The 16644-nt window shown below is 36.7% G+C and overlaps 1 protein-coding gene across 3 annotated transcripts in view; it reads left to right on the plus strand.

Annotated features, from left to right (window-relative positions):
- The window catches only part of ABHD5 (abhydrolase domain containing 5, lysophosphatidic acid acyltransferase), a 28084-nt gene extending 12836 nt beyond the window's left edge, over nucleotides 1–15248 (plus strand). For 2 of the 3 annotated variants that reach the window (XM_063114891.1, XM_063114892.1), the window contains exons 4-7: nucleotides 7201–7355; nucleotides 9836–9947; nucleotides 11930–12116; nucleotides 12694–15248. In XM_063114891.1, the coding sequence (XP_062970961.1) occupies nucleotides 7201–7355; nucleotides 9836–9947; nucleotides 11930–12116; nucleotides 12694–12783 (544 nt within the window). In that variant the 3' untranslated portion in view covers nucleotides 12784–15248. The remainder of the gene's footprint in view (nucleotides 1–7200; nucleotides 7356–9835; nucleotides 9948–11929; nucleotides 12117–12693) is intronic. The other variant, XM_063114893.1, reaches the window with a different exon arrangement.
- Nucleotides 15249–16644: the final 1396 nt, after the last annotated feature.

The following is a 16644-nucleotide window of genomic DNA, read 5'->3' on the forward strand; positions in this document are numbered from 1 at the left end:
TCTATTTGTTAAACTTAGAATTATATAAAATGTAATATAATTTTAATATATTTAAATATAATTTAATTTTATTATATTTAATATATTTAATATAAAATTTAATTATTTTAAGCCACAAGTAAAAATTCTTGTGTTATTGTTTATTGTTACTATTATCATTAAATCTATGGCTCCATCAGTCTTTTCCTAACCTTTTCTAAGTTATAGTAAGCTGTAGTGGGAAGCCAAAGGTTAGAAATTAGCAAATCTAGGTGCTAATGCTATTTTAGTAACTTAGAGCAAATCATTTAACCTCTAAACTTTATTTTCCTTATCTCTAAACTATAGAAAATATACCTTCATAGTGTATTTTACAGGGTTTTTGATTATATTATGCCCTAACCTTACTAATTATAGAATTATTTTTCAGGGTCGTTGAATTGAAAGGTTGCTTCAAAATCTTTCTAGCATCATCTCCTTTCTTTACCTTATATTTTTATGCTATTTCCTATTATTCAAGTTGCTGCTCTGAGGGAAGGTCACATTTGAGTTCTAAGAAAATATGAGAAAAACTCATCTTTGCTTTGCTCATCTTTTGATTTAAAAAATGCATATCAGCATTTTTGTGTTGCCAGTGTATTTTTCCATTGGACTAATTTTGAAATCCAGAATTACAACCAACTTTGACACTGAGGTCTGTGAGTGAGACATGGGATTGTGGCCATTTTCAGAGTGCCTGTATATACACTATGAGGCCATCCCACTGCATAAGTCCAGGTGTATGTCTGACACAGAATTTGACGTATGGAGCAGCAGCCCTGTGTACCCAAGGTTTTCTTCCTCTGGAACAGCTTTTTTCCCCCCCCCCTCTATGATTCTTTATCTAAACTTCAACATTTACACCTGATTTTTCTGGAGAGATCATAGTCCCATATGTGCTATAGTAATAGTCTTGTCAACTGGCAGACCTGTTCTTTCAAAAGAAACCCAGATTTTCTTCTAGTAGGTATTTTGGGATTGATTTCTCTTATTGTGTCCTACTCTTAGTGACAAACACCTAGCTATATTTGTGCAGAAGGGAAGAGAAGGATGTGGATATTTTTCTGGTATAAGGCAACAGTGCTATTTGTTGGGCTGGACTTTGTTTTTTATCAGGTGTTTATTATGTCTATTTTGTATTTGTTCTCTGGAGATGACGTGAGACTCTGTGGGATAGACTCTGGTCATTAAACCCCTAAGCCTTAGAATCTTTACCCTTCATAGATAGCTATCTACTGATTAGGTCTGTTGGTGAGATTTTCATTTGCAGTTGTGAAATGCTGTAAAGGGCTTCAGGGATTCAGAAGGGAGCGAACACTTTAAAACCATCTATGAGAGAAAATAGCAACAGGTATCTAAAACAAAGCCAGTGCTACCTGTATAGGACTGACTGCGTTTTAGAAGGTGATTTTTGAATGTTTATTTCTAATGCTAGAGATAAAACTAGAGTACTGTGTCGGGACCAAGAACCACTAAGTACTAGCAATAGATGGGTATGAGAGTTCTTGAAATAATTACTATGTCTGAATTCAGCTGGTTGCCACCAAAGTGTTGAACTCTACAGAACATGTTGGATATTCGAGCCTATATTCTTAACTGCATAAAACTTAAGTGATTAAACACAAGTTAATTTCAAAATAATGACATTCTCTGGATTTTCAGATATCCTGAATCATGAATGACGTCCAGTCAGTCAGAGCACGATGCTTGGCACATATTGGGTGCCCAGTAAATATTAATTGAATAGTTGAATTTGAAAAATAAAATTGTAAGCCAAGTTTACCTTTTAGCTTACAGTTTCATATTCTTTTCTCTGTTCTCTCTTTCCATCTTCCATAAAAGTATCATGGTAAGAAATTAACAAAAATGAGGAGCTGGTCATATTATACCTTTCTAATTTCTTTATGGGAGAAAAATGGACTTCAAATATGCAATTGCAAACAGGAAAGATTTCAGTTTTATGCCTTTTGGTTAGTTAATGCACGCCTTAGATTAGTGTGAAAACAAGTTACAGTGGAAATAAAGGGATTATTTTGTGTGTATGTGTGGGAAAAAGATATTTGTGAGAATATTTCTTCTAACTCATCAATATAAATATATAATGTACATGGTTATTTTGCACAGTTAAATAAATTAACCAGCCATTTAAACCAATAACTTAATTTAGAAGTGTGTTAAATCTTCAAAATAAAAGTAAGGTTTTAGAGATTATTTTTTTCTTCCTATTCTTACAGACCAGCTAATACCAGTGTAGCACATAGTATGGGAAGGCAGGAGCTCACAATGTCTTGGTCCTCCCCTTTTCCTTGGCTTTTTTCTTCCATTGCTTTTCAGGATAACTTCCCTTGAAGCACTTCTCTTTCAATGGAGAGGAAAGGGAAAAATAAATAAGCATCTCTCTTTTGTTTTCTGTGAGGTGTATCATCTCTTGGTGCCTTTGGTTGGTTCTCACTGCCCACATATTTATTGAGATTACTATTAATGCTCCTCATTTTTGTTATTTTCTTACCTAAAATGAGTTTTTTCTGTTTGATCCTGATTGGGCAAATTCATACAAATTTACATAGATGATCTGATGTTATAGTTAATAGACCTGTTCAGTAGACTCACAGATCCAAATATAGTTAAAACAGGATTGATTACCACAAGTGTAACATCATTATAGCAAACCTCATATTAAGTGAGGTTTAGTGTTCAGTATTTCTTCAATTAGGCACTCCCCCTAAGCAGACACGTTGCCTTCTGTGAGATCTAGAATATTTTACCTGAGCTAGAGAAGCTTCTTTGTGGCACACACACATTTTCTCTGGTGCAATACACAGTCTGCTAAGTTTCAATGTAGCAAGTACAGAACTACCTACTCTCAATATCTCATCCATCTTTCTCTTGATCCAGGTAGCATTTTTATTATGCTGTCATGAGATTAAAATGAATCTTTGAGTTTCAGAAAGATTTTGCGGGGGAGTGAGGGGAGGGAAAGAGTGCTCTGGAGACCAAATGAAATTCAGATAATTTCCTTCACTCACTGTGCCACTCTCTTTCTCTCTTTCCCTTACTGAACTTTGAAAATGTTACTTTTTCCTTTGCCTCCACAGGTGTGACAGATCTTTTTTTCTTTTAAGTGAAATGGCATCTCCTTAATTTCTGTTGTTCTTCTATGCATGGAAGGAAAAATACCCACAAAAACATTGTTTTATTTGTTGGCAAAGTAAAACAAGCCAGCAGTAGTAGCCAAAGATGCCATCAGCTTTCTTTCATCTGTGTGCTCAGTTTTTTCTTTTAATTTTTTTTTTTTTTTCCTTTTCGCCCCTGCTGCTCAGGAACCCATACAAAGACTATGTGTATTTTATAAGTATTTGTTATAAACTAAGGAAAAAGAGATTATAGAAACTTTTAACTTAGTGTTTAGCAAAGAGATCTATTCCAAGTTATAATAGAATAGGTTACAACTAATCTTTACTTCTCTAGTAAAATGTTTTGAGCTAACTTTATCTGAACACTTTTCCTTTGACCTTGCTGGCTCCTGATTATGCAGACCTGGGCTGAGCAATTCTTCTCGGCCCCTCTATAAGAAAAGCTGTTCTATGACCTGAAGTTGGAAGGTATTTAGTTAGTTGTTCTCTGGGCCTTCCCTGTTCTCTCCCTAGTGGCTCAGAGTCAATGGGAAATACCTGGGGCAAACCTTTTGAGGCTTCCTTTGTACACTGAGTAGAGCTCTTTGTGCTCTTTTTTCTTTTTCCATACTTAGGTCCTAAAGACTCCCTTGTACATTTTGATTCTGGGTCTCATTGTTCTTGTTGCATTATTTCTGGCTGGTGGCTGACTAAGTCCCATGAAGGTCAGGTTTATATACCCTTGTTAACATTTAAATCCTTGTTAACATTTAAACCAGATGAAATGCCAGTGTGTTGGTGCAGGTGTTGTCCACCTTAAGGCTTTGCCCTTAAGGCTGTAATCATCTCGCCATCCTCAACTCTAATGACTAATATCAAGAAGAATGACTTATTATGTTTCAAAACTGACGGGCTCTTCTCTTGTTCCTGCTCTGCTGGTTCTTTGTTTTTCCTGTAGTTTAAAGGAGCCTCCGATTCTTGACAAAGATGTCTGATAGGGTGACCCACATATGCTGTCTGGTTGGACCCATTCCTTACCCTAGGTGTGAACTGACAATCCCAGCAGGGTGTCTGTCCTCTGGAATATTAGAGTGTAGGGTTTGGATAATTATAACAGCTTAGATATACATTAAAGCCAAATAATTCCTATCGAGTGAGGAGATCATCTTTTCACTACAAGAGGAGATAAGAAGATAGCCTGGGAACTTGGTCTGGTACAAGGTTATAATAACCTATGAGCCAAAACCTGTGATCAGGCTTTCCTGAAGAATGAAAGTTAAATTACTTGCTGCTCACCTGGTTCCAGCCACTGTTTTCCCATGCTCTCTGGAATAAATTCCGCTCTAGTAGTCTTCCTATTTTTGCTACTATAACTAGCTTACATTTACTGGATACTTATCATTTGATAGCCAGCAACCTAAGTGCTTTGGATGGTTTATTTACAATAGTTACAACCAAAAATAAACAGCAATTATTTTCTGGAGTCTTTTACATGTAGTAGAAGAAGATATGTAACTACGACTTAGATGTTTAAAAATTTTTCAAAATTTTTTGACCATGACCCTCAGTAAGAATTTTATGTGTGTGTGTGAGTGAGTGTCTGAAATGGAAGATTTGTGGGACAGTACTCACACTTGTTATGATGTATTTTTCTATTCTAAATGATATAATTTTATTAAAAAACAAGCCAGACTGGTTTCTGACCCTCTAAATGGATTTTATTAATGACCTGCAAGATTAATATAAGAAATAGCAGTGATTTACTGTCACCTGGGAGACCAGAAAATTTCAGGCTGATCTAACTCCAGTGCTTATCTATGGTTATACTTTATAAAATTTGTATATTGTTATAGACAAAGACCAAAAGGAAACGTGGAAATGCATAAGAATCCAAATGTTTGCTGAGCACCTGCCACGTACTAAGCACCATGCAATGTTCTGAAGACACAGGATTGAACAAGTACAGGGACAATTTACTCCTTTTCAAAAACAAAAAAGGTCATCTGCCCTAGTGTATATACTTTGCATAATTAGTTAAACTGACATTTCTACTTAGGAATGAGATTTTGAAGATCATATTAAACAAGGCAAGCCAAAACTAAGGCAAAAACAGAACAGTCACTTATCTAGAAATAGATGAGACTTTCCTCCCTAAAGTTTTCTTTGGTCCTGCCCCTTCTTGGGTTAGCAAGTCAGAAAGCACCTAGAACAGACTGGACAAGATCCCTTAACAAATTTGCAACAAAAATTTAACACTATTTTAGGGTAGGGTATGTTTTAACAAAGAGTTTATTTTTCTTATTAAGAGGTAAATCAATAGTGAATAATACTGGCTGTTTCCTAGCATGAATCTTTGCTGCTTTCAACTAGGTGGCTATTTCATTAATTCCATTCAAACCTCTGGCATGCCTTCCCCTCGCCCCACTTCATATCTCATATAAAAAATAGTCTTTGCCACTGAAAAAACAAAACAAAACTCATTTCCAACCTCTTTCTTGTACATTATTAGAAAATATTATCGTATAAAACTTTCAGGCTGTGAAGACACTTAGTGTAAGTATATGAAACTCTCACATATGTATCTCCATGCAGATTCATAGTTAGGATCTACAAATCTCTTCACTTTTATGAAATCTAGAGTATAGTATTAGTACTGGCCCAGAGTTGATAAAAGTTAAGATTTACCTTTACTAATATGTTTATCTTGTGTTGCTTAGCCTATTTTTAGGAGAGAAAGCCTTCTGCGCAATGGCTTGTTAGGATCTGTTAGTATGCTGGAGTGGGGAAATGTGAGTTTTAGCCTTAGCTGTACATTAACTAGCATGGTGTCCTGGGGTGAGTTACATCATGTGTCTCATCTTCCTTCTCATCTGAGATGAAAGATTGGACTGAGTATTTTCCAAGGGCTCTTAGAGCTGTATGCTCTGGGTCTGTGCTTTAAAGCTTTCTGTTTGAAAAAATGTAATTAAAGGATGAGTTAATTTATCCTTATACATGCTGATAAAAATAATAAAACAGATTTTATGTAAGGAATAATACCATCCATGCCCATGTTTTAGTTTCTTTCCCTTGTGACTTGGGAAAGGGACTTTACAGAATCATTTTTAGTTCATCCTCAGAGATTTTAGCTGACATTCAGTTGGTTGTTTTGGTTACAGTTGAACATTGTATTGTGTAGGAGGACCTTTGTGCTTTGTTTAGAATCTTTATGGTGTATGAAAGCATGACTCAGCCACATGGAAGTACTGCTGATAGTTCTGGTTTTCTTTCATTAGAAAGAAGTCTCATAAGATGGAAAAATTAAAACTATTAATGATATGAAACAATTTTATAGGAAATGAGATTAAAGATTTTCTGTCTCTTTGGTCAATAGAGGAGAAAATTGGGAGAGGAATAGGAACAGAATGTAATGCCAGTATATCATGATATCATGGGTAGGGTAGATAGATGTGTTCCCTTTCACCAAATTCCAGAATCGCAAATTAGGTGGTATATTTTTAGTTCATATTACATTGTCTTCATCTCATGTTTGTGAAAAGTTCATTTAATGTCCTTTTGAACCCACTTTAACTTCTCAAATTTTTTAAATGGTTGATTCACAGGAGATAACTATTATTGGTATCTGAGGCTATTTTATGAAAGTGTGATATTGATCTTTAGTCATTTCTGCAGTGTCAACCTTGAGATGCATGGAATCACTGGACTTTTCTGAGTTGTCAGTGACATCTACCATCGGCCAGAATGTAGCTTAGACAATAACAAATGCCCTCTTTTCTTGTTTCTCAAGAAAACACAGTTATATACCCTACTTTCACACATCTTTATTATCCACATTTAGATATATTAAAAATAATGCCACCTTTATACCATACACCTCTCAAATTGTACTGAATCTCAAAACTTTACACATAATAAGACCATAATATAACCTGTTTGGTCTCTAGTCTTCTCTTTATGTGGAGGTTTTTGAAGGTGGTTCATTCTACCTTTACTTAGTAAATCATGTTGGTTCTTTATAGTCTTAGGGTGAATTTACCAAATGAACTTAAATCTGTTCTTTCTCCAACAGGGTTAATCATCTCATTTTAGTGGAGCCTTGGGGTTTTCCTGAGAGACCTGACCTTGCAGATCAAGACAGACCAATTCCAGTTTGGATCAGAGTCTTGGGAGCAGCATTGAGTCCCTTTAACCCTTTAGCTGGCCTTAGGATTGCAGGACCTTTTGGTGAGTGCTTGTGTCCTAGGAAAGCAAAATGGTTATAGATTAGCAGTAGAGGAGTATTTACCAACCACCAGTGTTAGTCAAGATCTTAAAACAAATAAACAAAAGAACCTGAACGCTTAATTTTTCTTCTCTTCCTCTAAGTACCAGGCCACGCACAAAGATGAATGAAATCAGGTTCTTCTCCTCAAAAGGGAGTCTTTATATTGTGAACAAGTAATTAGCAAATCAGAAATAGGGGGAAATGCTGAGGATGAGGGTAGTCAGTCTTGAACATTCTGAAAAAGGCTAAGCAAGCAGAGTGTCTTTAGGAAGTATACAAGTATCTCTGTTAGCCCAGAGCATGGGGAGAAGTGTGGAATATTGACCTGTTGGTGAGCATTAGAGAGCATTTGGGCAATTGATGATATCCAGCTGGTAGATCACAAAACCTAATTTCATTGACCATGGGGATAACAGGTACCACCACACTCATAGATTCCTTCCTTTCTCCATAATGTCAGAGTGTTGGGAAGATAAGTCATCCTTTTCCACAGACCTTTTGGGGACTCCTGATATATATTTCTGGTTATATTTTGAGGTGCCAGTGTTTAGTCTCTGATTTAAGTTTAATTGACTCTCAGCTGCTCTGTCTCAGCCCCAAAGCTATGGAAATTTTCTTCCCTCATTGTCACAGATGATGATGGTGTGAACCTCTGCCTTTTAACTGTATCAGTTAGGAGTGCTTTTAGTTGCAAGTAATGAATACCTAAGTGGCTTAAGCCATAAAGCCTTTTATCATTTCCTTATCAAGCTTGCTGGACGTAGGTGGTTTCAGCAGTTCTTCTAGTAGCTGGCTCATTGATGTTAGGGTTTGGATCTGTGTCTGTGATTCTCTTGACCTTTTTCCTCACGGTTGTTTTATGACTGCCATGGCACAAAACATCATCTCACAAAATAGCACTCTGAGCAAGAAGAAAGGAGAGCATGAAAAACGGCCCTTCTCTCCATAATGCTCTTTATCAGGGAAGAAAGTCTTCCCTGGAAAGCTCCAGCAGGCCTTCCCTTATGTCTCTGCTCATGCTTAGTTCTCCCACCAGCAAAGAAGTATACATTTCTGTGACTGGCCAATCATGATTTGTTCCCAGGGGCTGGAAGGAGGGGCCTGCTTTCCTGGGCACATTGCTGTCTAATTGATACTGTAGAAAAGTTGGGTTCTGTTAGCAAAAAAAGAGGAGAGAGGTATAGGGGGTGGATGAGGGTGTGCAAATAACTGCTGCATGGATGACTGTAGATTCTGCTCTCCTCTGCCCAGCCCTGGCCCTCCTTGCCCTAGAGCCATCTCTTTGTGTGGGGAGAGCAGTGGGACTGCAGGACTCAGAAGCAGGCATAGGGGTTGAATTGGTATCACAGTACACTCCCTCATTGTTCTTATAGATGATACTTTTTCCCTACCTGCCGTCTTTTCACCCCCTCTGTAGTAGAGCCACTCCTTCCTACATGTGTGGTCCTCCTTTGGTGAACTACTTCAGAGCTTCATTTAGTCTATATAGCCCTGAAGTGTAAATGGATTTTACCGGATCACAGGTACACAAAAAGCAAATACGGGAAAAGCAAAGTATAAAAAGAAATTAGGAGCCAGTGATGTGGGAGGGAAGATACCAAGGAGAGGACCTTTAATGTCATGCCCTCTGTCTCCCACTTTTGCTTGCACTTGGGGGTTTGGGAGGTGATGTATCAACTGCATCATAAAAATTCTTGGTACAACGGTATAATTCCTTCTAGTAAGGGAGGGCCAGTAAAAAAGTAAAACCTTTCTAGAATGGGTAGTAGTACCAGAAAGGGAAACCAGCCAGCCCCTGGGGCCCCAGACTGGAAAACTGTGGCAAGAAGAAGACTTCTGCTCTTCATCCTCTTTCCCTTGGGGGCCTTGCCTCAGCCTCTCTCCTCAAGACTAGGGCTGGGAGCCACCGTGGATGACCTTAACAGAGAGTGTTGCTAGTGTTCCAAGCAGAAATTCTGAACTTATTTTCCCACAGAGATATTTATATATCCCAGTTCACTTCATTTTGATGCTAATGTGTTGTAATAATGGAGGAAGTACAAGTTAATAAGTTAATTTTATGTGTGGGCTGCTCTGCTCACCTGCCATATTTAAAGAATTTATTTTTCTACAAAATCAAGTCTTAGAAAACTAAGTTTTTGACCTTCTTAAAACACATCTGTAGGTCAATATACAACACTCTTTAATTCTTATTTTAATTCTTTCTTAGGGAACTTGAGGAGAACAGCTTTCAGGATCTGTGCTTTTTTTCCACCTGAACTATATATTTGACATATGTGTGTGTGTGTGTGTGTGTGTGTGTGTGTGTGTGTGTGTGTGTGTGTGTGTGTGTATGCACATACCACTCATTAAATGAGCAGGCACTAAAACTTTCTATATCATTTTGTCTATAAGTTAATTATAATTTAAAACATACATGTTTTTATTTTCTATTAAATAGGTTTAAGTCTAGTGCAGCGTTTAAGGCCTGATTTCAAACGGAAGTATTCTTCAATGTTTGAAGATGATACTGTGACAGAATACATCTACCACTGTAATGTACAGACTCCAAGGTAAGGGTTATGATTCTAAATTTACTATGTTTATGTTTTAGACTTTTTTTTTTAAGTATGTGAGTAGCCCAGAGATTTTTATCAGTAGTTAAAATGACTAAATTTAAAAGGACAAGTGTCTAATACTTAATTTAGTCATCTATTCATAGAGTACTTACTATGTAAAACATTATGTTGGGTTCTGATAGGAAATTCAAAAGTAAGATGTACTTTCTTCCCCCAAAATGCTTATGGATAAGATGAAGAAGTCTTGGTCTTGAGCATCTCTTGGAGGTGGTCTGAGCTGAGAGTCAAAGAAGAATTTCACATAAGTCAGTATTTCCCAAACTGAGTATGAATGTTCAAAAAAAAGGGGAGGGGGTACTGAATTAAACAAAAGCAAATGGATTTCTGTACCCTGGATCTTATTAGAACCTTTACTTTACCAAAGGATTTTGAATCTCCCAAGTGCATGGGAGATACTGTGCAGCCTTTTTCAAGTTCGTTTGATGATTGCACCCCTCTTTTACTGAGTAGCTCTTTACATCTGTAGATCAGAATGAGAAACACCGCCGCAGTGGGTGAGGAATAACTGAGGGTTGGGTGGAGTGGGGGAGAGATTCTGCATGTATTTTAACATTAATTAGAAGGAGAAAGAGACAGAGACAGAGACAGAGAGAACATGCATGGTAGCCAGAGGGAGCAAGAGGGCCAAACATGTTTTTTAAAAATATGACTTATGGATGTTGGTGCAAGGTAGTAGCAGAGAGAACAGAGCCTGAAGATAGTGGGAAGATAGGAGGAGGGTGAACGACAACGTCCTAGAGTTTCTAGGAAGAGCATCTGGATTGGAGTATGAAGAGGAGAGCTGCAGTCCTAATGCTTTGTTGTGTACCAGAATTATTGGGGAAGCTTAAATGTGACTCCTGATCCCTATTTCTAAGATTCTGACTCAGCAGTTCTGGGCTGCATATTTCAGATGACTCTAGTATAGGTGGGCCATGGACCATGCTTTAAAACATAGAGTGTTACCTTATCCTTTTTTTTTTAAACTTGGGTGAAAGGCTAAGAGACTAGATGCAGAGACAGCCCTCCTCCCTTTTTTTCCATCCCTCACTGTGGCAGAAAAGGTGTACACTATTTTATTAAAAATATTGAGACCTTGGAAGCTATTGATAGGTGTAGTTGTAGTCTCAATCTTTTTAATAAAGTAGGTTGGAGTTCTCTGCTGGGAGTAGGGGAGGCTGGCAGTTTGGTGTCTTCAAGAGATTGAGAGTTTATGACTTGCTAGGCAGTGGGTCTGGTAGATTAGGTCTACATACTTCATTGACTTGTTCTAACAGTTTTCAGAGCTGTGTCCCAGGAACATCATCCATATTTCTGCTTGGTCTTAGTGTTTTACTCCACTGACTCTCATTTCATGATTACATGTGCCCATGTAGTCTTAGTTTGTTGCCTTTCTTGTGGTGAACTCAAATTCTTCAGAAAAGGCAATTCAGAATGATGCCTAGTTCTGCAAGAATAGCAGACATGAGAGCAAAATAGACCTATTTTGGGAGATTGCAAGAATGCATAATTAATTTTCTTTTTAACTTGGTAACAGTTTTGCCATTGCAGGTAAAAAGCTGGTGCCATGTACCCATGGAAAAGCTACATTCTATATCAGTCTGAAGTAATTTAGAATGAAAAAACATATTTTACTATCCCCACAAGAAATAGTTTAATAATTTAATGATAGAGAATTAGAGGTGCATGTTTGGGTTTAGAAGAAGATAACATTTTTTTTTAATCAACTAGAGTATACAGCAGCCTTGTTTATCTAACAGTGATATTATCTTCTGTGAGATTTGTTCCTTACACTATCTAGTAAATTATTTCCTATTTAAGCTGAGGTTTTCTTAAATGCTAGAAAAGCGAAATATGAGTGTTTTGATAGAAGTAAGAGTGCAATGTATACTTATCACCAAAAGCCATACAATGTGATTTTCCCCTTCCCCTTAAAGTGGTGAGACAGCTTTCAAGAATATGACTATTCCTTATGGATGGGCAAAAAGGCCAATGCTTCAGCGAATTGGTAAAATGCATCCGGACATTCCAGTTTCAGTGATCTTCGGCGCCCGATCCTGTATAGATGGCAATTCTGGCACAAGCATCCAGTCACTACGACCACATTCATATGTGAAGACGATAGTAAGTGTGTGGCTTGAGTTAGTTTTCAGTTGTAAGTGAAGTCTATTTTATTACCTCCCTTAAACGAGGTTTTAGATCATCCCGTGATTTCGCATTTGACCTGTGCAGCAGCCTCAGACAGAAACCTGATATCACATGTGATGGGGATAAGGTTTGACCCACATAAATCTTCATGTCCAAACAGTGAATCACCTTTCAAGGAGCCTTTCCTGTCCGTAGAGCCACAGCATCTTAGCATTAGGAGACACTGAAAGAGAGACTGGTCCAGTAGTACCTCAACTAACTCCCACCTCACAAGGCAGCACATTCTCACTTTGTTCCTTTTATTGGTGGTCAATGTAGAGATTTTTTTTGATATTAAAATTTGATTAAGATTCAGTAGATTTTCCTATTCTCAGATCCTTTTGATGGAAATACTTAATAGTTACTACAGATCAGTGTTACTTATTCTTTTATCTTATGTTTTATTTAAATATAGTAGCTCTCACTTTTATTGCTAAGTGCCTTTGCTTATATATCGTTGTGTTTTATTAAGTGCTTTTACTCACTGACCATCTGACTTCTTTTCCTTACCTAGGCTATTCTTGGGGCAGGGCATTATGTATATGCAGATCAACCAGAAGAGTTCAATCAGAAGGTGAAGGAGATCTGTGACACTGTGGACTGAACACACTGAAGCCATTGTGGAAAAACCTGGTGATTGATACAGTTATGCAGCAATAATTCATAGTCTACAATGAAGAGTAAGGAATCAAATATAAGAACTAGGCAGTCTACTTGACTGTACTTTGCACATATTTTCTTTATGAAGTTGCTTGCACATTTAAACCAGTTAGTGCCTTCTAGAAGAAAGGCTTTCCTTTCTCCTACACGAAATTGAAATACATGAGAGTCTCCAAATTTGATAGCTTTAAATAAAAGGTTATCTGTCCCTCTGATGTACTGAAAAATTGTTATTTTTCAACTGAAATTTTTTTTTACTTTAATCTAAGTTTGCTAGTTGGGTACTTTTTATATTACAGTCTATATTGCCAATTTAAAGAAGTGATTTCCGGGTCTATTATGTTATATACTGTAAAGGTGGACTTTATTTTCTTTATTTTCTACATGTATTTACCATTTCTAATAACTGATGTAGTTAATACAAATTCATTGTAGTTTTATGTAAAAGTTTGTCAGTTTAGAATACTTCACTTCATTTTTGAAATGGAGTGACAAGGCAGGTTTTTAGTTAAAAGGATGAGAGTTGATCACTAGCATTAATTTTTCTGGTTTTCTGTTTTATATTTAAAGCTGCAAATCCATGTTCAACATTTTAAATGCGATTGATCCTGACATAATCTGCAACAACATAACTCCTTGGAGCCTTCTGTATATAATTCTACACTTCCAAGGAAATATGATATTAATACTTAAGTGATTCAAGTACTGTAAGGCTTAACTAAAAGTCTATCCTTATTTTCTCCCCATTAATGCTGTTCTTTTTCATGAATCCAAATGCAGCAAACAATAGATTTCCTTACTTAAGGGGATATTAAGACTGTTACCTTCCAGTAAGCCAAGTCATATCATATTTTCACTAACATCTAACTCTTAAAGATAGGTGCTTACACTGGATTACATTTCTACCACTAAAATATAAAAATGGGTGGTGCTGTTATGTCTCATGGCACCAGAAATGAGCTAGAACTTGGTTTTGTTTTTTATTAAGAGTATTGTGTTGATCAAATCATTACATACTTGAAGATTTATTACAAAAATTCTATAAGGTTGATTGAACTGTTTGATAATAACTAACATCAAGTATAGCACTTTCTTGTGTTTTTAAAATGAGGAAAACTTTGAAGCTGTAAAAAAGCTCCATGTGGTAACTGGCTGCTGAAAAAGCCCTCCACAAAAGAAAATTGAATATGATTGTCACCAAGGCACCTTTGCCTTATGTTTTGTTAACATTGCTTATCTAGGAGAAAAGTGGTTATGTAAATAAAAGCAGTGAACTAGTGCAAATAATGGTTTAATGGTTTGCATTGTATTTTTAAAATGGTTAATTAGGAAATTTGTAGTTTTTAGGAAATGTAAGTTTTTATCACTGTTGATTAACTACTAGAAAGACTGAATTTCTATTTTTCAACATTATCTCCACTACAAAAGAATAGGCAAATTATACTGAAGTGCGGTATACAGCTTTCCAATGAACAATTTGTCTCACTTGTCATATTAACTGGGTTAGTGCAAGAAGGCAATGTAAGAGCCAAGATGTGTTGTCTGATCTCTCTTTTTTTGTGTGTGTGACCGGTAAGGGGATCGCAACCCTTGGCGTGGTGTCGCCCGCACCACGCTCAGCCAGTGAGCGCACCGGCCATCCCTGTATAGGATCCGAACCCGCGGCCTCAGCGCTCCCGGCGCTGCACTCTCCCGAGTGAGCCACAGGGTCGGCCCCTGATCTCTCTTAAATACAAAAATAGCCTTTACTTTTTAGTTAATGTCTTGGATGGCCAGATTCAAACCTGTAAATGGTACACATAATTTGGGAAATATTTTCATATTTTTGTATGATACACTGTCTAATCTCTCTTAATTATCTTTTGCTGGGTGAATGCCAGTTTTCACTCGTACAGGAAGGTTTCTGTATATGAAACTTGTTCTCAACCGTAGGAGGGAAGGTACTTGGTTCACTTAGTGAATGGATTTCTGGTCATAGATGTGCCAAGTGATTTAGGAAAAGATATACCCAAATATCAAGCAAAACTTATTTTCCTACTAACTGAATTTGCATTATTTGAAAAATGTTGTCATAGCTCTTCTTTTTTTTTTTTTTTTTTTTTGGCATTTGGCCGGTATGGGGATCTGAACCCTTGATCTTGGTGCTCGGTGTTATCAGCACTGCACTCTAACCAGATGAGCTGACAGGCCAGCCTTTAACTCATAAGTTAAATTTTACCTTGGGGTATAGTATATGTAATTTTGTGAAGATTGAGCTAGCAGAGAATGTCACAATCCTTGTATTCCTGAAAATACAGTGGCTGCTAAACGTTTTCTTAAAAAAAAAAAAATCTATTACAGTATTTGATCTTTGCTAAGTTATGCACAATGTATTTTACAGAATAAATTTTACTGTGATACTTGCAACGAGAGCTGTATATTTTCTTGAGTCCTAAGTACCGACCAGTCTGTCTGTAATAGTTATTGCAGGATCATGGATCCAGTGAGTGTTCGGTAAACACTTGTTGTTCTGAGCAAAGGCTATTCTGTGGGTGTTGTGGCCATTGTACATGATTTTACCCGTGTCCATGCATTCCCTTAGGATAATTTCTGTTTTCTTCCTTGTTCTTCTAAATCTTATTTTCTAAAAACTGCCTAAGATTGGTTTCAGAATATTATTTAGAGAACACTTTTGAAATGTCTCCATTTATATGTATATTTTATATTTAAAGGGCCATACCAGATCCCAATAAAACAAGAAGTTTTTTCATGTACCAAGGTTTTGGAAAGAATAAACAAGAATGGCCAGAAAAAACCCTCTAAAAGAACAGTGAGGAAGGAGGGATAACCCTACTAGATGTTATAACATGCTATAAGCAATATAGAGAAAGTCCAAGAGTTTAGTATATGATAAAGGAAGTGTCTTATAGATGGGGAAAAAGACATTAAAAGTGGAGTTGAGACCAGTGTTGTTAACCTTATGAAAAAAAAAATTGAATTCATTTCTCACACTGTACACAAGGATAAAATCTGAATGGATTAAAGACCCAATTGTAAAAATGAAACCCTCTACATAACTAGAAGAAAATATAGGTGAATTCCTGTATAATCTGAGATTGGGAAAACTTTCCTAGGACTGAAAATCCAGAAGCAATAAAAAAAAAGTTTATATGTTTAACCAAAGAGAAGAATTTTCGATGGCCTAAAAAAGCAAAGTTAAAAGATAAATAAGAACCTGGCAAAAATATTTGTGACATTTATCACAAAGGGCTAATTATAGCCTTAATATATGAAGAACTTCTTAACTGTGAGAAGAACCTGAAAGAAGAATGGGCAAAAAGATATGAATAGACAGTACAGAAAATAAGATGCAAATAGCCCTCAATATGCATATGCATAACATTTGAGGATATGCATAACAAGAAAAACACAAATTCAAACTACCGAGACACCATTTCTTACCTGTTGGATTAAGGAAAATCCAAGTTTGACAATGCATTCTGTTGATGAGACAGTGGGGGAATAGGCACTCTGAAAAGTAGAATTCCCTGTGTATAGAATTTGTTAATAACTAGCAAAATTAAACATGTTTCCTCTTAAACCTGGCAGTCCCACTTCCAAAAACCCATATGAGATGCACTGGCAAAAATATGAAATGCTGGACTGGGCAGTTAGCTTAGCTGGTTAGAGCATGATAGTGATAACACCAAGGTCCAGGGTTCGATCCCTGTTCTGGCCAGCTGCTTGTCCCCCCACCCCCCAAAAAAAATGGAATATGAAGTGCTAATTTGCACAAAGATCCTCATTAGACCACTATAACAAAGAC

The sequence above is a fragment of the Cynocephalus volans genome, chromosome 11, assembly GCF_027409185.1.
Source record: "Cynocephalus volans isolate mCynVol1 chromosome 11, mCynVol1.pri, whole genome shotgun sequence".
NCBI lineage: Eukaryota > Metazoa > Chordata > Mammalia > Dermoptera > Cynocephalidae > Cynocephalus > Cynocephalus volans.